General features: G+C 39.4%; 1 protein-coding gene across 1 annotated transcript in view; it reads left to right on the plus strand.

Moving 5' to 3' along the window:
- LOC126266749 (protein scarlet-like) overlaps positions 1–24,793 on the plus strand; it is a 123,504-nt gene that overhangs the window by 12,416 nt on the left and 86,295 nt on the right. The window contains exons 3-7 of the mRNA XM_049971253.1: positions 9,245–9,293; positions 9,385–9,434; positions 10,803–10,936; positions 11,053–11,205; positions 16,677–16,915. Coding sequence (XP_049827210.1) covers positions 9,245–9,293; positions 9,385–9,434; positions 10,803–10,936; positions 11,053–11,205; positions 16,677–16,915 — 625 coding nt within the window. The remainder of the gene's footprint in view (positions 1–9,244; positions 9,294–9,384; positions 9,435–10,802; positions 10,937–11,052; positions 11,206–16,676; positions 16,916–24,793) is intronic.

Genomic DNA, 24,793 nt, shown 5'->3' on the forward strand with positions numbered 1-24,793 from the left:
GGATATAAAATGTAGACTGGCAATGGCAAGGAAAGCATTTCTGAAGAAGAAAAATTTGTTAACATTGAGTATAGATTTAAATGTCAGGAAGTCGTTTCTGAAAGTATTTGTATGGATTGTAGCCATGTATGGAAGTGAAACTTGGATGATAAATAGCTAAGACAAGAAGAGAATAGAAGCTTTCGAAATGTGGTGCTACAGAAGGACACTGAAGATCAGATGGGTATATCACAACACTAATGAGGAGGTATTGAACTGAATTGGGGAGAAGAGAAATTTGTGGCACAACTTGAATAGAAGAAGGGATCAATTGGTAGGACATATTCTGAGGCATCAAGGGATCACCAATTTAGTATTGGCGGGCCATGTGGAGGGTAAAAATCGTATTGGGAGACCAAGAGATGAATACACTAAGCAGATTCAGAAGGATGTAGGCTGCAGTAGGTACTGGGAGATGAAGAAGCTTGCACAGGATAGAGTAGGATGGAGAGCTGCATCAAACTAGTCTCAGGACTGAAGACCACAACAACAACAACAACAACAATGTGTGGATGTTTATTTTTCACCCCATCAAGAAGCTTTTTGTCTTTCCAAAAGCATATTTTACAGGAATCAACATCACATGTGAAAACAGTTACAGATTAATTCAGATGCATGCAAAAGCGTGCAAATTTTAAAGGAAAATATTTGAGAAAGGATAAAATTGTTTTCTACTACACAAAATTTCAGTTGTTTTTGTAAAAACTTAAAAGGTTGCTCTCACATAACTATAAGCACTATTATAACATTAAATGTTTTTCTATTTTAGTGATTTAATTTGTATTTTTTGTTATGTCCTGAAGGTCATTGTTTAGGCATAAAATTACTTAACAAGCTACAAACAAATATAAAGTGCATAACTAGAAGCCATAAATATTCCGGTATAAATTTAAGGTATACTTTATTAAATATCATTAAAGGTAGTAGAGATATTAGACAGTTAAACAAAAATGTGTCTACTGTGACCATAAACATGTACAACAAATTAAGAAACAACAAAAATACAAACAATGCCATGGACAAAGACATCTGATCACTATATGTGGAGAGAGAGAGAGAGAGAGAGAGTTGAGAAAATAATACAATGAATAATATACACACATTAAAAAAAAATGTGCGTCATCCCAGTTCCCAGAACTCCTGAAGATAGATGTTAACTATGGATGTTGCATCACAGACGCAGTCCCTTTGACTACTCAGAGATGTCACTAAACCCACCCAAAGATGTAAACAAGCATGCATGAGCACTGCCTATTAGATGGAGGGGGTCACACAACATGGACCAATTTGACTTCTGAGATGGCAATATTTATTCAGACTTTCCAGACCAAAGTCTATCACAGCAATACAAGTTTCTTAGGATGAATAGGATATCTTGAATGTATCTACAACTGCCAAACTCCTGAGTATTTTACTGTGGAGTAAGCAGGTATATAAGTTCCAGGGAAAGAAGAAATGACTGTTTGAGGCATTCAAAGACATAATTTATCTGCCCCATTTTTAAAAATATACAAGAAAAAATATGAAACTAAACTGCAAAATGATGAAGACAAAGAAGGCCTTGGAGCTGTGTTATTACAAAAATCTCCAGATCATGATAGATTTCAATTAACCTCTTATGTGAATAAATAGACAATCCCTGTAGATGAAAATTACAGAAGTTACCATCTCAAAGTCATTATCATTGTTAATGCCTTAAAGAAATTTTGTGTATATTTACTTTGTTCATATTTTAAAATTGTAACCAACTAAGCTGTGTTCTAAAAGACCACGAATGTTCTCAGCAAGAATTGCTAGATGAACTTTAATATCAAAAGAGTTTCGCTATGAAATCAAGCACTGTTCTGGCACTAGGAAGAAACATGTAGAGCTTTAAGTTGCTTTGTAAATATGTTATCTGGTTTCACAGATGGTTCAATAGCTAGAATCAGAAAACCCCAAGAACAATTAACAGAGTACTGCAGGGTGGGAGGTATTGAATAAATTTTAACAATTACAGGGCTCTATGATTATTATTTACAATCCAACCACATGATAAAAAATGGTGCAATGTGCTATCATTTCAATGAGACACAGACTCTTCAAGAAAACATCATTTACACTTTTGATTAGAGTAAGAATGCTTACAGAAAATGACCATCACTCTGGGAAATTACTAGAAGAAGAGACTATTAATCCATTTGAAGAGAGACACAACAAAATGAGGGACAGTAATAAATGACAAATTATTGAGGTTTAAGATGAAAACTTCACTAGCCCAACTAATGTCATTTCCTACTACAAACTCTGATTATGTGCTGATATAATGAACACAAACTGGATTATACTTATACCTATGAGCCAAGAATCTTGACTTTGCTGATTAGATGATGATCATAAAGGTGCCATAACAGCCTAGTTCAGAAAAAAATGTGTGTGTGTGTGTGTGTGTGTGTGTGTGTGTGTGTGTGTGTGTGTGTGTGAGAGAGAGAGAGAGAGAGAGAGAGAGAGAGAGAGAGAGAGAGAGAGAGAGTGTATATGTGCTGAGCCATACTGAGGGAATTGATTCTCTACCCTTGGTACCCTTAGCAGAATTGCAAAAAGCTTCATTTATTTTCAAGCACTCCAGCTTAAACTGTTTCACTATAGTCTTCAGTGGGGAGAAACTGGCAAAAGTCAAAAGCCATTGTCAAAAAGCACACTTACTTCAGTGCCAGATCACCAACCTTTGAGATCCTACAGTACTGTGGCCAAGTAGCAGCAAGAACTCAATTGTCGAGCATGAGCTACCTGCATAGTGAGCAGCTGTGCATTGTTGACACACAACCCAAGTGGTGCACCTGTTCAGTTGTAGCCATATCTTTAAAATGCTACTTGGAAAAAAATGGCCATGACAACAGCATGAGTTTAGAGTCTTGGGTTGTCAGGCTGAGAGAAACGTCTCCTCTCTATGGCAGAAATCAGTTATAGCCTAAACGTGCTCAGGAGAACTAATGTACCTCTGGTTGTTAATTCTTAAATTATTTTTTTTTTCTTGTCATATTTTGCAATCCTCTGGGCTGCACCCCTTGGCAGGGCCCCATCTCATCATGATCTTGGTATAGCACTATATAGATACAGGGTGGTCCATTGATAGTGACCGGGCCAAATATTTCACGAAATAAGCATCAAACGGAAAACTACAAAGAACAAAACTGGTCTTGCTTGAAGGAGGAGACCAGATGGTGCCATGGTTGGCCCACTAGAAGGCACTGCCATAGGTTAAATGGATATCAACTGCATTTTTTAAAATAGGAACCCCCATTTTTTATTACATATTCGTGTAGTACATAAAGAAATATGAATGTTTTAGTTGGACCACTTTTTTTCGCTTTGTGATAGATGACACTGTAATAGTCACAAATGTGTAAGTAAGTGGTATCATGTAACATTCCGCCAGTATGGATGGTATTAGCTCTGTGATATACTGGACCATTTACCAATTGCAGAAAAGATTGATATTGTGTTGATGTATGGCTATTGTGATCAAAATGCGCAATGGGTGTGTGCTATGTATGCTGCTCGGTATCCTGGATGACATCATCCAAGTGTCCGGACCATTCGCAGGATAGTTACGTTATTTAAGAAAACAGGAAGTGTTCAGCCACATGTGAAACATCAACCACAACCTGCAACAAATGATGACGCCCAAGTAGGTGCTTTAGCTGCTGTCACGGCTAATCTTCACATCAGTAGCAGACAAATTGCATGAGAATGCTACATGAACATTGATTGCACCTGTACCATACTTCTATGCACCAGGAATTGAATGGTGCCGACTTCGAACGTCATGTACAGTTCTGCCACTGGGCACAAGAGAAATTGTGGGACAATGACAGATTTTTTGCACACATTCTATTTAGAAACAAAGCATCATTCACCAACAGTGGTAACATAAATCGGCATAATATGCACTATTGGGCAATGGAAAATCCACGATGGCTGCTACAAGTGGAACATCAGCAAACTTGGCAGGTTAATGTATGGTGGAGCATTATGGGAGGAAGGATAATTGGCTCCCATTTTATTGATGGCAATCTAAATGGTGCAATGTATGCTGATTTCCTATGTAATGCTCTACTGATGTTATTACAGAATATTTCTCTGCATAACATAATAGCGATGTACTTCCAACATGATGGATGTCCGGCATATAGCTCACGTGCGGTTGAAGTGGTATTGAATAGCATATTTCATGACTGGTGGATTGGTCACTGAAGCACCATACCATGGCCCATACATAGGGAAAGTTGAAGGATATTTGCTATCGTGATCCACTGACAATGCCTGACAACATGCGTCAGTGCATTGTCAATGCATCTGTGAATATTACAGAAGGCGAACCACTCACTGTTGAGAGGAATGTTGTTACATGTATTGCCAAATGCATTGAGGTTCACAGACATCATTTTCATCATTTATTGCATTAATGTGGTATTTACAGGTAATCACGCTGTAACAGCATGCATTCTCTGAAATGATAAGTTCACGAAGGTACATGTATCACATTGGAACAACCGAAATAAAGTCTTCAAATGTATCTACATTCTGTATTTTAATTTAAAAAACCTACCTGTTACCAACTGTTCATCTAACATTGTGAGCCATATGTTTGTGATTATTACAGTGCCATCTATCACAAAGCAAACAAGTGGTCCAACTAAAACATTGATATTTCTTTATATACTACACAAATATGTAATAAAAAATGGGGGTCCCTATTAAAAAAAAAAAAAAAGTTGATATCCATTTGACCTATGGCAGCACCATCTAGCGAGCCAACCATAATGCTATCTTGTTTCCCCTTCAAGGTAGACATGTTTTGTTCTTTGAAGTTTTTTGTTTGACGCTTATTTCATGAGGTATTTGGCCCGGTCACGATCAATGGACCACCCTGTATACAAGGAAAAAATGTCTGCTTCTGTCTGTATATGTGTGGATGGATGTGTGTGTGTGTGTGTGTGTGTGTGTGTGTGTGTGTGTGTGTGTATGTGTGTATGTGTGTGCGTGTGTGTGTCTACCTGTCCTTCTTTCCCCCTAAGGTAAGTCTTTCCGCTCCCGGGACTGGAATGACTCCTTACCCTCTCCCTTAAAACCCACATCCTTTCATCTTTCCCTCTCCTTCCCTCTTTCCTGAAGAAGCAACAATCGGTTGCGAAAGCTAGAAATTTTGTGTGTGTGTTTGTGTGTTATTTTATTGTGCCTGTCTACCGGCGCTTTCCCGCTTGGTAAGTCTTGGAATCTTTGTTTTTAAAATATTTTTCCCACGTGGAAGTTTCTTTCTATTATATATATACACCTGGAAATTGAAATAAGAACACCGCGAATTCATTGTCCCAGGAAGGGAAAACTTTATTGACACATTCCTGGGGTCAGATACATCACATGATCACACTGACAGAACCACAGGCACATAGACACAGGCAACAGAGCATGCACAATGTCGGCACTCGTACAGTGTATATCCACCTTTCACAGCAATGCAGGCTGCTATTCTCCCATGGAGACGATCGTAGAGATGCTGGATGTAGTCCTGTGGAACGGCTTGCCATGCCATTTCCACCTGGCACCTCAGTTGGACCAGCGTTCGTGCTGGATGTGCAGACCGCGTGAGACGACGCTTCATCCAGTCCCAAACATGCTCAATGGGGGACAGATCTTGCTGCCCAGGGTAGTTGACTTACACCTTCTAGAGCACGTTGGGTGGCACGGGATACATGCGGACGTGCATTGTCCTGTTGGAACAGTAAGTTCCCTTGCCGGTCTAGGAATGGTAGAACGATGGGTTCAATGACGGTTTGGATGTACCGTGCACTATTCAGTGTCCCTTCAATGATCACCAGAGGTGTACGGCCAGTGTAGGAGATCGCTCCGCACACCATGATGCCGGGTGTTGGCCCTGTGTGCCTCGGTCGTATGCAGTCCTGATTGTGGCGCTCACCTGCACGGCGCCAAACATGCATACGACCATCATTGGCACCAAGGCAGAAGCGACTCTCATCGCTGAAGATGACACGTCTCCATTCGTCCCTCCATTCACGCCTGTCGCGACACCACTGGAGGCGGGCTGCACGATGTTGGGGCGTGAGCGGAAGACGGCCTAACGGTGTGCGTGACCGTAGCCCAGCTTCATGGAGACAGTTGCAAATGGTCCTCACCGATACCCCAGGAGCAACAGTGTCCCTAATTTGCTGGGAAGTGGCGGTGTGGTCCCCTACGGCACTGCGTAGGATCCTACGGTCTTGGCGTGCATCCGTGCGTCGCTGCGGTCCGGTCCCAGGTCGACGGGCACGTGCACCTTCCACCGACCACTGGCGACAACATCGATGTACTGTGGAGACCTCACGCCCCACGTGTTGAGCAATTCGGCGATACGTCCACCCGGCCTCCCGCATGCCCACTATACGCCCTCGCTCAAAGTCCGTCAACTGCACATAAGGTTCACGTCCACACTGTCGCGGCATGCTACCAGTGTTAAAGACTGCGATGGAGCTCCGTATGCCACGGCAAACTGGCTGACACTGACGGCGGCGGTGCACAAATGCTGCGCAGCTAGCGCCATTCGACGGCCAACACCGCGGTTCCTGGTGTGTCTGCTGTGCCGGACGTGTGATCATTGCTTGTACAGCCCTCTCGCAGTGTCTGGAGCAAGTATGGTGGGTCTGACACACTGGTGTCAATGTGTTCTTTTTTCCATTTCCAGGAGTATATATATATATATATATATATATATATATATATATATATATATATATATATATATATATATATATATAGGGTGTTTCAAAAATGACCGGTATATTTGAAACGGCAATACAAACTAAACGAGCAGCGATAGAAATACACCGTTTGATGCAATATGCTTGGGACAACAGTACATTTTCAGGCAGACAAACTTTCGAAATTACAGTAGTTACAATTGTCAACAACAGATGGCGCTGCGGTCTGGGAAACTCTATAGTACGATATTTTGCACATATCCACCATGCGTAGCAATAATATGGCGTAGTCTCTGAATGATATTACCCGAAACCTTTGACAACGTGTCTGGCGGAATGGCTTCACATGCAGATGAGATGTACTGCTTCAGCTGTTCAATTGTTTCTGGATTCTGGTGGTACACCTGGTCTTTCAAGTGTCCCCACAGAAAGAAGTCACAGGGGTTCATGTCTGGCGAATAGGGAGGCCAATCCACACCGCCTCCTGTATGTTTCGGATAGCCCAAAGCAATCACACGATCATCGAAATATTCATTCAGGAAATTAAAGACGTCGGCCATGCGATGTGGCCGGGCACCATCTTGCATAAACCACGAGGTGTTTGCAGTGTCGTCTAAGGCAGTTTGTACCACCACAAATTTCACGAAGAATGTCCAGATAGAGTGATGCAGTAATCGTTTCGGATCTGAAAAATGGGCCAATGATTCCTTTGGAAGAAATGGCGGCCCAGACCAGTACTTTTTGAGGATGCAGGGACGATGGGACTGCAACATGGGGCTTTTCGGTTCCCCATATGCGCCAGTTCTGTTTATTGACGAAGCCGTCCAGGTAAAAATAAGCTTCGTCAGTAAACCAAATGCTGCCCACATGCATATCGCCGTCATCAATCCTGTGCACTATATCGTTAGCGAATGTCTCTCACGCAGCAATGGTAGCAGTGCTGAGGGGTTGCCGCATTTGAATTTAGTATGGATAAAGGTGTAAACTCTGGCGCATGAGACGATACGTGAACGTTGGCGTCATTTGGACCGCAGCTGCAACACGGCGAACGGAAACCCGTGGCCGCTGTTGGATCACCTGCTGCACTAGCTGTGTGTTGCCCTCTGTGGTTGCCGTACGCGGTCGCCCTACCTTTCCAGCACGTTCATCCGTCACGTTCCCAGTCCGTTGAAATTTTTCAAACAGATCCTTTATTGTATCGCTTTTCAGTCCTTTGGTTACATTAAACCTCCGTTGAAAACTTCGTCTTGTTGCAACAACACTGTGTTCTAGGAGGTGGAATTCCAACACCAGAAAAATCCTCTGTCCTAAGGAATAAACCATGTTGTCCACAGCACACTTGCACGTTGTGAACAGCACATGCTTGCAGCAGAAAGACGACATACAGAATGGCGCACCCACAGACTGCATTGTCTTCTATATCTTTCACATCATTTGCAGTGCCATCTGTTGTTGAAAATTGTAACTACGGTAATTTCGAAAGTTTGTCCGCCTGAAAATGTACTGTTGTCCCAAGCATATTGCAACAACCGGTGTATTTCTATCACTGCTCGTTTAATTTTTATTGCCGTTTCAAATATACCGGTCATTTTTGAAACACCCTGTGTATATAAGACTTACCAAGCGGGAAAGCGCCAGTAGACAGGCACAATAAAATAACACACAAAATTTCTAGCTTTCGCAACCAACAGTTGCTTCTTTAGGAAAGAGGGAAGGAGAGGGGAAGATGAAAGGATGTGGGTTTTAAGGGAGAGGGTAAGGAGTCATTCCAATCCCGGGAGCGGAAAGACTCACCTTAGGGGGAAAAAAGGACAGGTATACACTCGCACACACACACATATCCATCCGCACATACATAGATATGTGTGTGACTGTGTGTGTGTGTGTGTGTGTGTGTGTGTGTGTGTGTGTGTGTGTGTGTGTGTGTGTGTGTGTGTGTGTGGGCGTGTATGTGTGTTTATTATGTATTCCTGTGTGTAGTGTGCAATAACCACTGCCTGCAACCTGGAAAGACCCATCTGTCCTTTATTAATACACCCTTTTGCTCCTGGCCCTTCAGCTTGATACAGCCAACCCCCCGTCCCCCCCTGCTCTTTCACTTACCACTTTAGTGTACATAGCTTCAGCCAAGATGACTACTTACTTTAGTTGGGTCACAGTATTAGGAGAATGTAGCTCTGTGGGTGTGTAGGAGTCATAGCTTTGTGCCCTGCAAAAGCACATCACTTCAGATATTGAGCTTTAGTGTATATATTAGTTTGACATGTGTTTGTGAAAATAAATGTACTTAGCAGGATAAATCATATCAAATAAAAGCTTGATTAATTTAAATAGAAAATTAGGCACTTTGTCTGAAAAGTAACATGTTACAGTGTACATTTTTGAGTACAAAAGAAGTTATCAACTCTAAAATAACTTGAATTTTACAGGAAAAAAAATTTGAAGTGTGTATTCTTTCTTGTGTTCAGTTACAGGCAAAGCTGAGGGAGGACACTTAATTGCTCTAATGGGTGCAAGGTATGCAATTTGTTAACTAATTTTACTGAAATATCCTGATGTTGAATTACCATAAGAATGGTTTCAAATATTTCTTTTAAATTCTTAACAGTGGAGGTGGGAAAACAACATTACTTGCAGCAATAGGAAATCGCCTAAAAGGTAAGAAACTCTATGAAAAAATTCTGCTCACATTATCCATCAGTAGCAAACTTAAAGTACAGGGAAGGGATAATAGTTTGGTGTTCATACACTGCAAGTTATTAGTTTCACATAAAATTGAAGTTTCACAGACATTGTCCTAGTAAGATAAAGTGTTGGTCATTTAACACAGTGTTTTATGTCCATTGGTGACCTCAGACTCTTGACAGCATTGACATGTGAAAGATGCAAGTTCTCCATGACAGAGGTGGAGAATGGTTGAAATCCATGTCCCGACATCCTGGTTATGTATTCAATGTTGATATAAATCGTTTTATGCATATGCCACAGTAGTTCCTTCCTATTCAGTGTTCATTTCATGTTTGTGCTTTGTCTTCAGTTACCTCAATGACTGAAGCGTTTAAATCCTAATCTCCCTTTTTATTCAAAAAGCCGCTCCTAAGGCAGTGAAATCTGGAATGAAAGGCCCTTTGAAACTATGTCACTACTAAGGCAATTTTGAAGACAGAACTACAGAAAATTGTATTTAGTTTCTCTTCACAAATAAAAAATATGTGTTTCTACATTTTTGGAAATTCAACCACTAAGGAGTGAAATGTGGGTGAAAGATTTGATGAAAACAAATCATTATTAAATAACTACTCAAGTATTTTAAAGCTGCATCTATGAAAACTGGTATTTGACTACTTGGTTAGTGTTTTTGGGAATTCAACTCCTAAGGGAGTGAAACAGAGGACGCAATACTTTATGAAATTATTTTGTTTTGAAAGCATTTACAAAGATAACTCTATGAATATTTGTTTTTGCTTTTCTGTTAGAAATAAAGAAAATACATGTTTCACTGTTTTTGGAAATTTACACCCTAAGAGAGTGAAATGAGGGTTGAAAATTTTTAAGAAAAGATTTTTTTTCTATTAAAAATTTTTAAAGCTAAATTTCTGAAATCTGGAATTTCACTTACCTGTTTGATATAAAGAAATTTGTGTTAGGGGATGAAAGTCTCTGTGGAAACACCACCATAAAAATGAGAAGGCATCATTAACAAAAGTCGTGGACTCCAGCTATCAGAAGTGCTCTTTGGTCAGAAGTACATTCAGAATAAACCTTACTTCAAGGGCCTTAACTAATCTAAAAAGTTTGGAATGTGGTGAACAGCATAAAAATTTGCTTAAAGGAAAACAAAAAACTCTTTGCTTACCATACAGTCTACATCAGTGAAGTAGGGGGTGCTAAACTAGTTAGTCAAATATATATACTTAGAGTGTGGACATCTTCTTCTTTCTTCCTTTACCTGAGAAACTTTTATACAATAAGGAAGTGCTGCTTACCATCTGATGATGATGTTCTACTATGGCTTGAATGTTGCAGGTCAGATCAGTGGGGAAGTTTATCTAAATGGTCATTTGGTTACCAGATCACTGATGATGAAAGTTTCTGGTTTTGTCCCACAAAATAATATTGCTTTTAACACACTAACTGTGAACGAGCATCTGTCATTCATGGTATGTAAAAGTACTTAATCTACCATTACAATAATATTTTTAAGTTTATTTATGAACCACAAGCAAAGCAACATGAGAAAAATATTTAAGAAACATTGTTAAATTCTTTTGATAAGGCACGTATGCGAATGGACAGCAAAATTAGTGCAAGTTCTCGAAAGTCTTGGATAAACAGTCTTGTCAGTGAGTTAGGACTTTCCACTTGTGCTGATACTGTACTCAGCAAGATATCCGGAGGAGAGCTCAAAAGACTGATGCTGGCTATTGAGGTAAGTTTTCAAGTGTTATGTGTTGTCCTGATTGGAACATTACAAATTGTGTGGATGGATCATACTGACTATTGATATAAATTATCAAATCTTGAGCCACAGGCAGGCATAAAGACTGCTATGCATTCAAAAATTTCAGCCAAAAGGCCTTCTTCTCAAGTAGAAAACATGCACACATTCACAAAAACACAATTGACACTCACATAACCACTGTCTCTGGACACTAAAGCCATACAGCAATCTTTTCAGTGTGCTGTCTGCAACCCAACATCTCTTCTAAACAGTGAGCAGCCACCTGTCCTTTTCATAACACTGTCATGATTCCATCCTGGATTTTACATTGTTAGAATTTCTATAGAGTAACACCATTCTGAAGTGGAAAACTATTATGATTACTGTCGTTTAAGAAAGAGTACAAATAAGACATAAATACCTACAGACCTATCAGATTAATCCCCATAAATTATTTGATATGGACAAAAATCATTGCCAGATATGTAGAAGAAAAGTATTGGATGTTAGTCAAAGAAAGAAATATGCTGGGTTTAGATGAATATAGGTACAATGCATAAACTGCAAGCTTTGAAGGTTCATAGAAACAGTCAAACTATTTTTCTTTTAACAAATAATTACAAAACCTAACACTAACTGCTAGGGACAAGAAATAACTGTTAAAATACATTTCAATCTGTAAACTTTTTTGCTGGTCACATAGACAACAAATTGAAATAAAACCAGTACATTGATAAGATCATATAAAAAATTGGTATACTTTGTGTATAACAGTATATATCATTTGGCTGATCAGAATCATCCAATATTCTCTTTGTAAAAAAAATCAACCAGACCTTGAAAAACTCAACTACTGCCTATGACATGGCATTGCAGACCTGCCATCATACTCCAATGAGGTATATTCTGTGTAATATCCTGTTTTCACATAGAAAATAGTAACCTTTCATCCACTCATGCATAAAATTTCTCTACACACCAGCTACTGTTTTATACTTTATAGAATAATCAATAAAGAGTTTCCAATTCATACCTCATGCAACATTGGCCACAAAATGAAGTTTACTTCATGTTTCTTTTTGGTGTTGGGTCTCTAGCTCCAACCCCACTGTTGTTTCTACTGTTTTAGTTTTTGGGAGAAAGTAATTAACTTATGTTTCATTCCTATAGCAATTAATTTTCACATTAGCTTCTGATCATTTCATAAACATACTGCTCATCTTCCATAAGCATTTACCTGTATAATTTACTGTACTTTCCTTCAATAGGCCTTAGTGGTAAGCAATTTTACACACATTTAATCACTGATCATTCAATATGAGGTTGTGCATTTTCTTGGTATTTTCACTTGTGGTTGCAGTTTTGTCAAGCACTTAATGAAGATAATCTTCAAGATAAGTGCAGCCTATTATAATATAATCAGACATTTTTTTTAAATTTTGAACCAATTTTGAGCGTATTTCTCTTGGTTGTAAGTAAACCAGAACAAAGTATTTTACGACAACATATTAGTTTTTGATAGGGAGGATGCAGCAAGTTACCTTGGATGTATACTCACTGACATATGTAGAAGTAACATCAGGTGTGTCCCAGGGAAAAGTGTTGGGAACTTTGCTGTTCATGTTGTGTATTAATGACCTTGTGGGCAATATTAATAATATCAGACTTTTGCCAATGATGGCTATCTATAATGAAGTACTGTCTGAAAGGAGCTGCATAAATATTCCAATCAGATATTGATAAGATTTCAAAGTGATGCAAATATTGGCGACTTCCTTTAACTTTCAGAAATTTAAAATTGTACACTGTCTGCAATGGAAAAAAATGTAATATTCTGTGACTATAATACCAATGAGTCATGGTTGGAGTTGGCCAATTGACACAAATATCTGTGTGTAATACTTCGTAAGGAGATGAGCTGGAATGATAACATAGGCTCAGTCATGGGTAAACCAAGTGGCAGACTTCAGTTTATTGGTAGCATACTCAGGAAATGCAATAAGTCTAGAAAGGAGATTGCTTCGAAATCGTTTGTGCAACCTGCTCTAGAACATTGCTTAATTGTGTAGGGCCCTAACAGGACACGTATGGAGAAGAATAGCAAGAATGACCACAGGTGTGTTTGACCCATGGGAGAGTGTAAAAAGGTGCTAAAGAAATTAAATGGGCAGAATCTTGAAGATAGATGTGAACTATCCTGAGAGAGACTTGCTTTCAACAACCCACTCTAAATTATGACTATAGCAATGTACTACAACCCCCTGCATATTGCACACACAGGGGTTGTGAGGACAAGACTAGATTAATTACAGCACACAGAGGCATTTACTCACTCACTATTCTGATGCTTCATACATGAACTGAATGGGAAAACACTTAATAACTGGTAAAATGGGACATACCCACTGCCATGCACTTCACAATGGTTTGCAGAATATAGATGTGTATGTTTATTTTATTTATTTATTTATTTTGTTTATTTCTTACTCCATTGATCCAACTGTGATCAACTCACAAGGATATAAAGTGTGGAAATGCAAATATTCCAGTGTGCCTCTGCCATGCACTTCACAATGGTTTGCAGAATATAGAGGCATATGTAAATGCAAATATTGCAGTGTGGGCTTAACAAACAGATGGAGAGACTGACCAGAGAGAGGGATCAACTTGTGAGAACAATCAAGATACGCCTTGAGTGAAATCTGATCCAAATAAAAGGCAATGTTGAAGCCTCAGAGAAAATTATATTTACAGTTTGACCTCTCTAAGGTGACCCTATGAGTCCAGTGCTGTTTAACATCTATAAAGCATATGAGACAAACATAATAAAGGGATTCTGTATGCAGAGGATATGGTGATAGGATCCACAGTAAGAGAGGAGGCACAGAAGACGCTACAAGAACTAGACACTTGGTCAAATGAAAATGATCTAAAAGTAAACGAGGGAAAGACAGTTCAAATGACATCCAGGAAAGGTGGGAAAACATTACCAAAAGCTAATATAGTCCTATACAATGAACCAATACAAATAAGGGTGTGACATAAGTAATTGTGAATTATGTTATGGATAACAAGAACATCTTTGAGCATGCATGTTCAGGAAAGAGCATCAGCAGTCATAAAGCATCAAACAATATTCAGAACATAACCAGTCTGTCTTTTATCGATAAAAAGAAGGAGACAGACCTAGAGTTCCATAACATGCCAGCCATGCTGGATGACATCTGGACCAAAGAATGTAGGAAACAGAGGCAATTAATAAGACTTACAATGCATGCATTTCATTATAATATGTCTGTCAACAATAAATTCAACAGACTGACCTATGAGTGTATGGCTATGTGGGTAAGAGCATAAAATATTCCACATCATAATGAGTATGAAGAGAATGAAAACCATAATTGGATACAGCAGAGACTAAAAGACACTTGTTAAAACTTGTACATTAATGTTCAATCTGGCACACATTTCTCACTAACAAATTGTTCCAGTTTATCCATAAAAACAAAACACACACACTGGTTCTGCTAAAAAAAGCTCTGTAAGCAAACCAAATTGACACTAGTTAGTCAAAATGTAACAATGTGGAGAAAAAGTATTCACTGATCTCAGTGCTGAGTCATTTTCTCCTTGTCCTTACAAAAAGGTACAGCCAAACTTTCAGGAAACATTCCTCACACAAAAAGAAAGAAAATATGTTATGTGGACATGTGTCCAGAAACACTTACTTTCCACATTAGAGCTCATTTTATTACTTCTCCTCAAATCACATTAATCGTGGAATGGAAACACACTGCAACAGAACGTACCAGTGTGACTTCAAACACTTTGTTACAGGAAATGTTCAAAATGTCCTCTGTTAGTGAGGATAGATGCATCCACCCTCTGTCGCATGTAATCCCTGATGCACTGATGCAGCCCTGGAGAATGGCATATTGTATCACAGCCGTTCACAATACCCGCATGAAGAGTCTCTACAGTTGGTACCGGGGTTGCATAGACAAGAGCTTTCAAATGCCCCCATAAATGAAAGTCAAGAGGGTTGAGGTCAGGAGAGCATGGAGGCCATGGAATTGGTCCACCTCTACCAATCCATCGGTCACCGAATCTGTTGTTGAGAAGCGTATGAACACTTTGACTGAAATGTGCAGGAGTTCCATCGTGCATGAACCACATGTTGTGTCGTACTTGTAAAGGCACATGTTCTAGCAGCACAGGTAGAGTACCCCGTATGAAATCATGATAATGTGCTCCATTGAGCGTAGGTGGAAGAATATTTGGCCCAATCAAGACATCACCAACAATGCCTTCTCAAACGTTCACAGAAAATCTGTGTTGATGATGTGATTGCACAATTGCGTGCGGATTCTCGTCAGCTCACACATGTTGATTGTGAAAATTTACAGTTTGATCATGTTGGAATGAAGCCTCATCTGTAAAGAGAGCATTTGCACTGAAATGAGGATTGACACATTGTTGGATGAACCATTCGCAGAAGTGTACCCATGGAGGCCAATCAGCTGCTGATAGTGCCTGCACACGCTGTACATGGTACGGAAACAACTGGTTCTCCAGTAGCAGTCTCCATACAGTGAAGTGGTCAACGTTACCTTGTAGAGCAGCAACTTCTCTGACGCTGACATTAAGGTTATCGTCAACTGCACAAAGAATTGCCTCGTCCATTGCAGGTGTCCTCATCATTCTAGGTCTTCCCCAGTTGCAAGTCATAGGCTGGAATGTTCCATGCTCCCTAAGATGCTGATCAATTGCTTCGAACATCTTCCTGTCGGGACACCTTCGTTCTGGAAATCTGTCTCAATACAAACGTACTGTGCCACGGCTATTGCCCCGTGCTAATCCATACATCAAATGGGCATCTACCAACTCCACGTTTGTAAACATTGCACTGACTGCAAAACCACATTCATGATGAACACTAACCTGTTGATGCTACGTACTGATGTGCTTGATGCTAGTACTGTGAGCAATGAGTTGCATGTCAACACAAGCACCGAAGTCAACATTACCTTCCTTCAATTGGGCCAACTGGTGTTGAATCGAGGAAGTACAGTACATACTAACAAAACTAAAATGAGCTCTAACATGAAAATTAAGCGTTTCCAGACACATGTCCACATAACATCTTTTCTTTATTTGTGTGTGAGGAATGTTTCCTGAAAGTTTGTCCATGCCTTTTTGTAACACCCTGTATATCTCAGTATATACTATTTTTCTTGTTATCAATATGTAGGATGAAAGAAAAGCAAATATTTATTTGTGGTTATATTGTTGCCCGTATTGATGCTTCTTCTGTAACCTATGCATTTCTACAGTTTTATCCTTTTTGAGGTGTTACAAATTTGATAACTGTTTAAATTATTTTGCTATTTAAAATGATAATGGTCATTCACTAACAATGTGAAATTAGTTTTTTAAACTTAAATTGGCATTGTTTCAAGTTGTTAACAGATCCACCTATACTTCTTTGTGATGAACCTACCACTGGACTTGACAGCTACAATGCTCAAATAATGATACAGAAGCTGAAATCTCTTGCAGCAAGAGGCAAGATAGTGATCTGTTCTGTCCATCAGCCTTCTTCAGAAGTATTCAGATTTTTTAATCACTTAATACTCCTGGCAGAAGGGAGAGTTGCATTTCAAGGAACTCTTTCTGAAGCAGCTGGATTTTTTAAAAGGTTGGTTTTATCAAGTTTTCTGCAGTGTAGTTTGGATAATATGTTTACTGGAGAAAAAAAAAAATCCATCATATCCAAGAAAAATCCACAAAGGAAAATCCAAGATGGAATGTAACAATATTATGAAAAGGATTGTTTCTCCTCATCCTAAAGTGGAGATGTTGAGTCGCAGATAGGCACAACAAAAAGACTGTCAGAAGTGAGCTTTTCACCATTGAGGCCTTTATTGGAAACAGACAAACACACACACACACACACACACACACACACACACACACACACACACACACACACACACACACACACACACACAGTCACGCAAACATCTCATGCACACACACGCGACTGCAGTCTGGTTGCTGAGACCTCAGCAACCATAGATTGCAGTCATATGTGTGTATGAGATACATTTGTGTGAGTGTGTTTGTGTGTGTATGTTGTCTATTTAAGACAAAAGGCTTGTTGACTGAAAGCTCACTTTCTGAGTCTTTTTGTTATGCCTATCTGAAACTCAGCATCTCCTCTGTATGATGAGTAGTGACTACCATTTTCATGAAAAATCAGGCATTAAGAAAAGAAAAAAGTAAATTTATTATATATGGTACACAAAAATGACTGACACTAACATATGTGCTCTGAAGTACAGTTGAAGTAAAATGTTTATGGGAGAAAAATATAATATATTCTAGAAAAATTAGGAAAAAAAGAGAATTTATTACACATGGTACAAAAAAATGGATGTTGCTAACATACTGAATAAGGAGATTGGTTGAACAGAAATACATGATGTAAACTACTCTAAAAAAACTGACTACAATTTACTCTAGTGCACTGAAAAAAATTAGTTCATCAGGGAAGTGAGAAAAATGTATCATAGTCTACAAAGCAAGAAATAAACAAGAAAAAATACACTATTGTGGAGCTGACAGGTTTGAAAAACAACACAGTTGTATCAACATAAGAGTTTATTCATTAAACTTGCTGGACATATTGTTGGGTCAAACTGAGCACTCTTCATTAATGTCAGGCACCAAACATGTTTTTAACATGTTAAAAAGTATTTGTCCTTCCATTCCATCACAATTTCTTCTTGATTGTTACCTGCTGCCTTTCACTATGTTATGCCCATTTTTTTAAAAATCTAGTCCTCTGTTTTTAGTGTGTCCTAACCATATCCCTCTGCTACCAGCTACACCAGCTACTTCTTAGTTTCCACATTTTCAGATCTCATCTATTTCTAGAAATTTTTTGTTACTTTCCTTTTCATTGTGTTCAACTATTTCTTTCTTTACCTGTGCTGAGGATGAATTTCGCAAAAAATACATGAACGGCTTTACTCCTAGAACTATTTCCTCTCTTTTGACTGACAAAGGAAGCTCTCTCTGGTTCTGAAAAATTATACTTGTGCAGCTGTTTGTCCTTTTGTTTACTGTCACCATTAAATAGAATTTTCTTTTTGGCTGATTTGTGTACTGCCCAGTCCAGACAATTGCAGAGGGTGGATATGCTCCAATGTAAGCCTACCAGGGAAATAGTATGCAGTTTGGGAAAGAATGCCAGTGTGCACTCGGTATGTTTGCTCGGAGTCTCACATGAGATGTGAATCAGGCTCCACCAGTGGCTGTGGAGCAGGCTCCACTGGTGGCTGTTGAGCACAGTGGGTGCAATTGGCTGCAAATTGTGTCTGATTTTGGCAAGAATGATGCTTTCCACTTGGGTTCTGAGGCCGTCTTTGGTTCCTTTTGGTGGATGTCTGAGCTGTTGTAGGCAGCCACCATCACACACAGAACGCAGGTTAAGTTCACTACTTGTAGCATCATCCTCAGAGCTAATTGAAGGTGTCTGACTTACAGCAGAGTGGAATGTCTAAACAAAAGAATCAGATGATTTTGCTATGGTATTGTTTGCAAATTTCTTGACCTCCACTTTTGGGTGGAGAGTTTTAGGGTCCCTCTTAATAGAACTGTATGTAGGAAGCAATTAATAGGCTGACAGAGTACATATGATGTGAACATGGGGGTTCTCAGGTTCATCCACTTGGGATCAGTGATGAATTGGCTGCTGAAACTGAAGACAGATCAGTGACATTATTCAAAGTGAAATTCACACTCACAAATCAGAAATAGAAAGGTTTAATATGATGATAGTACACAGCTGGAGCATCCTTGGGAAGGTCTAGAATTAATATCATTTATTAAAATAGTAATAATGCCCAGATAATGTTAGGAACAGAAAGTTGGTTGAGACTGGTTGAGACTGGAAGTGAACATCAATGAAATCATAATTCACACTGAAATGTTTATGGTAAGGATAGGTTAGGCATCAATGGTGGCAGTGGATTTACTGCAGTAGTGAATTTGGTAATATCTGGCAAGGCTATTATTGATTCTAAATGTTGCTTTTATACATCATTTGTATAAGATGAGGGGGTGACTGCAAGTTTCCAAGTATAGAATGGGAAAGATATACAATCAAAACTTGTGCCAGAGACAGGGATTCATGTGACATTGTTCTGAATTTTTTCCACAAATTACTTCAAGCAGATAACCAGCTCATGAAGGTAATGTCTTATACCTTCTAGTGATAAACAGACCTGAAATTTTCAAATCAGCTAACACAGAGGAGGCATCAGTGATCATAAGTCACTGATAGAATCAGTGACTGCAGGTGTTACAAGGACTGTTAAGAAAGGTAGGTAGGAATATATTTTTGCTTTACAAGAGTGACAGGATACAAATTGCTGAGTATCTTAGTAGTCAGAATAAAATATTTGGTGCTGAGGATGAAGATACAGAACACAACTGGAGAGAATTAGAAATTATTGTTCACTATGTCTCAGACAAAGACATTCTGTGCAAGGTGTTAAAGGGAAGGGAAAGGCACACCAGGGTTTTATAGCCATTAGAAAACTTCTCCATAACCTAAGGGAGCTCCATCACAAATTTAAGAGACATCAAAAAGTAAATGTCAAACAAAAGCTGGAAGAATTGACAATGGAATAAGTGATCAATAATTTGAAAAGTGCAAATTTGCCAACAAAGAGGTTTTGGTCTCATGTAAAATCAGCAATTGGTTTGAAATCTTCTATTCAGCACACAGTGTCCATACCAGTGCCGAAACAGAATACAGAATTCAATCTTCCAAAACTGTTTCACCATGAAAAATCATAATACAAACCCTCCCTTTAATCATCAAATGAATGCTTAAATGGCAGATATTGAGATAACTGATCACAGAATACAAAACCAACTACAGCTGGTTTCATTTGATTTTATCAGGGAAGCAAAAACAACATTGATCAAGCCCATTGTTGCCTGCGCCGAAACAGAGCTTATTATGCAGTATCGTTCCACCCAATGCCCTTGAACAGTGCAAAGAGATCTTTTACCAGTGCTTTGCTAGACAGCATTTCTTCAAGCCTGTTGATCCAAATATTCTGTGTCTTTTAATCTCCAATGCCTTGCATTTAAAGATCAAATGTGATGCAGTTTCCTTGCGCACACCACATATCCTACATTTGGGGTCTTCTATTATCCCCAATATATGTAGGTGTTTTTCGAAATTCCCATGGCCTGTCAATAGTCCAACCATGAGTTTCATTTCTCTCCTGTTCAAGCCCGGGATTGAGAGACTTCTCTTAGAACATGGCTTTGACATCAATACATTGCCAAGTTTTTGATTTTGCACCTTAGTCCAATATTCTATGTGCAGTCTCCTTGTCCAGTTTCATAGTTTTATTTTTATCATTACTTTGGTGGTTGTCAGGATAGGATTCAGTCCAATAAATGGTGTCATTGCCCCCATCCTAGCCAACCTATTGGCTTACTCATTACCACTAATTCCTGAGTGACCAGGGACCCACAATAGGTTTACCCTATTGCATTCCCCTAGCTCCATAAGGACTTTGTGGTATTCTGCCATGATCTTTGATCTTGTTGCAGAGTCTACCAGTGCTTTCAGAGCTGCTTGGCTGTCTGAATAAATGAAAATGCAATGACCTCTGTAGCACCTCCGCAAATTCTCTCACACCTTGATAACAGGTATTTCTGCTTGAACCACTGTGGCCATCTTCCCTAGAGAGATAGCACTTTCTAGCCTTGGCTACACTCTGTATACCCCAGCCCCAACACCTTGGTCTGTTTTTGAACCATCAGTGACCCAGACTATGTCCCCCAGTATGATGTCGAAATTTGTTCTCCCAGAGCTCTCTACTTCCAATTACTACATTGAAAGACTTATTGAAGCAGCTGGGAGTTATTACATAGTTGGCTGGGATTTCCCCAACCATATATATGTCTACCTCACTCAGTATTATAGTGTGAGATCCTGGATACCCTAGTGAGTTTCAGTTAATGCCAGTCTTTAACCTTTGTGCTCCAGCTGCTGCCTCCATCTTTACCCACAGGTGTAATGGGGGCATGTCCAGCATGGTTCCCATCCCAGCAATGGGTGTGTTGCTAATTCTACCTGTAATGGCTAAACAGGCCAATCTCTGCACCTTAGCAAGCTACTTAGCAGCTGCCTGGTGCTCTACCTTTTTTCACCACACTGTAGCTCCATAAGTGATTACAGGTCTTACTACTATGGTGTGTATTCAGTACATCCTCTTGGAGCTTAAGCCCCAGTTTTTACCACAAGCTCTCCTGGTACTCATTAGAGTACCTTTTGCCTTGGAACTACTGCTCCTTACATGAGGGGTTCACGATAGTTTCTCATCCAAGGTTCCCCCTAGATATTTCACTATCCCCTTCACTGGTAGAGTTTCATTGAGAAGCTCAAGATTCCAATATGTGTGTTGGATCTGATTCCTTGTAAATGGTACTACAATAGCCTTCTTAGGATTGATCCTTAGATCCTGTTTCCTGCACCAATTTTTCACAATGTTCAATGCTCCTTGTGCCCTAGCTATGACTGTACTTGAAAATTTGCAAAGTATTACTACGACAAGTTTGTTTCCATATCTCTGGAAAAAGTACTGTCTAGAGTTTAATTCTACAATGAGTGCATTCACTACAAGGTTCTGTACTAGAGGAGACAGGGCCCGTCCTTGTGGACGGCCTCTGGTGGTGTGGATTATCATTTTTCCTGGCATCATGGTGGCTTCTACCTTTCTGCCACTAAGCATGGCTCTAATCCTCCTGCAAATGGTGGTCTCCAAGCCATGCACCTCTGCTGCCTTAATCATGGATTTGAAGGTCATGTTGCTAAAAGCCCCTTCAAAGTCCATGAAGATGTAGAGGGCTATTTCCTGAAAGTGTAGTGCTTTCTCCACCTTCCCACCAAGTTGGTGGAGTGCTGTTTCACACTATTTTCCTGGTTGATATGCATGTTGGTTTGTGCACAGAGGGACCCTAGTTAACCTCCTTTCCCTAACAAGCACATTGAGCAGTTTTTCTCAATTCTCCCTGGATTTGGAATGAAGACAAACTTCACTGCCCTCCAGATGTTAGGAAGGATTCCTGCTGCTAGGATAATCCTAAATAATCTGCATAGGAATCATATAAAATTCACTCCTGCTTGTTGCAGGAGCACTGGAAAAATTCCAGTTGGGCCATTTCACCGGAATGGTTGGAATGTTCCCACCACCTATTGGATTTTACTATGGTCAACACATTCTCTGGCAGATTCACAGTTCTCTATTGAAATACCTGAAAACCGATACCTCACAGGGATCTCATCCTGGTCTATGTTGTCTGTCAGAGTACATTGAGGAAAATGAGTCTTGAGGATAGTCCCAGCATTTCATGTGCTGCCCTTGTATACTCCCCATCCTCTTTCCTTAAAGTTCCTCCTGGATTAGTTGGTATCATAGTGAGGATTTTGTAAAGTCTGGCCTGAACAGAACCTCTACCTCCTCATGGAATACCTTCCAGGACGCCTGCTTTGCTTACTTGCTTGCAAGATTGTATTTGACAAGAGCCTCCCAATATTCTGCCCATTGTCCTTTCCTTCTTGCAAGGTTAAACAGTCTTCATATCTGTTTCCTCTGTGATTCCAGGCTGTTGTTCCACCAAGATACATTCCTCTTTGTGCACTTCTTGGTGCTGCTGGTTAGTAGTGAAAAGGCTTCTGGACTAGACAATATTCCTATAGGATTATACAAAGATTATCTGAAACAACTTACTTCCCTTCTAGAACCAGTTTATCATGAGCCTCCAGAGCAGTTAAAGCTATCTAGCAAGTGTAAAAAAGCATAGGTCATTCCTATTTTCAAGAAGAATTGCAGGACAGACACTCATAATTGTAGGCCTTTATCACTGACATCAGTCTACTATCGAATTCTGAAACATGTGTTATGTTAATATAGTATGAAGCTTTTGCAGAAAAAAAACCTCCTCTAGTAAAGTCAACATGGATTCCACATGCACAAATATCTCCTAAAATTCAGCTTGCTCTATTTCTCGTGATATGCACAGCAGTACAGCAGTGTAGATATTGGCACTAAGGTTGATGCCATGTTCTTGACTTCAGGAAGGCATTTGGTACATTCCCGCATTGCTGTAAAAAGAAAAAAAAAGTATGAGCTTACTGATTATTGGACCAGATTTTTAACTGGATTTAAAAGTTCTTTGCTGATAAAACTAAACACATCACACTTAACAGAACAGAACTGACAGATTTAAAGGTAATTTCCCAAGGAAGTGTGGTAGGTCTATTTCTGTTTACAATGTATATAAATGATTGGTAGATAATGACCATAAGGCTGTTTGCAGATGCTGCAGTTATCTATAAGAAGGCTGCAATGCGAGAAGACTGTATTGATTTGTAGGAGAACCTGGACCTGCAGTGCATTGATGAATGGTGCAGGGATTGGCAGTTGACCCTGAACATAAATAAATGTAACACATTGTGCATATGTAGGAGGAGAAATCCACTGCTGTACAACTGTACTAGTGACAGCAAATTGCTGAACACAGTATCTACTGTAAAGTATCTATCAGTAACCTTAAATGAATTGACCACATAAAACAAACAGCAGGAAAAGCAGATGCTAGCCTGAGATTCATAGGGAGAATCTTAAGGAAATGTAACTCATCCATGAGAGAAGTGGCTTACAAAACATTTGTCTGACTGATTGTTGATACTGCTCATCTGTCAGATACCCATGCCAAATAGGATTAATAGAAGAGATGCAGAAGATCCAGCAAAGTGCAGCACATTTCATCAAAGGGTCATTTAGTCAGAATGAGAGCATTACAGAGATTTTTAACAAAGTCCAGTGGCATTGTGCATAATGGAAAGGTTGACTATCAAAATTCCAAAAGAGAATGTTCCATGAAAAGTTGGACAATTTATTACTCATCCTTCATACAGCTCACAAAATGATCACAGCATGAAAATTTGTGTCATTAGTGCTAATACAGAGGTTTACTGACAATCATTCTTTCCACACACCACTCACAAATGGAACAGGGCAGGGATGATCAGTTATTGGTTCTGGAAGTACCCTTCATGAGATACCATCAGATGGGTTGCAAAGTATTGATGTAGATGTTCAGAAACTTTCCTTTGAAATGGAAACGCTGCAAGATTTGAAGGGATATTTGAGGAGCTACACAAATACTCAAATACTGTGGATCTGCTACTAAATGCTGGATTGCTTCTTTTTATAGCTGCATGTCGGAATGGGAACAGACTATAGTAAATCGTCAGGAAAACTGAAATTACTGTCATGCTCAAAGCAGGGAAGAGACCCAGACCTTCCACAAAGCTATAAACCAATGGCACTGATCTGCATCACATTCACATTGTTTGAACTACAGTATTGATTTTGTACAGAACAAGACTGGCAACTGATGCACTAACTCTAGTGCAACAAGTTAGATTCCACCCAAATTATAACTAAAATGATCATGTCCTGTCCTTAATTCCTTATTT

The sequence above is a fragment of the Schistocerca gregaria genome, chromosome 4 (genome assembly GCF_023897955.1).
Source record: "Schistocerca gregaria isolate iqSchGreg1 chromosome 4, iqSchGreg1.2, whole genome shotgun sequence".
Taxonomy (NCBI): domain Eukaryota; kingdom Metazoa; phylum Arthropoda; class Insecta; order Orthoptera; family Acrididae; genus Schistocerca; species Schistocerca gregaria.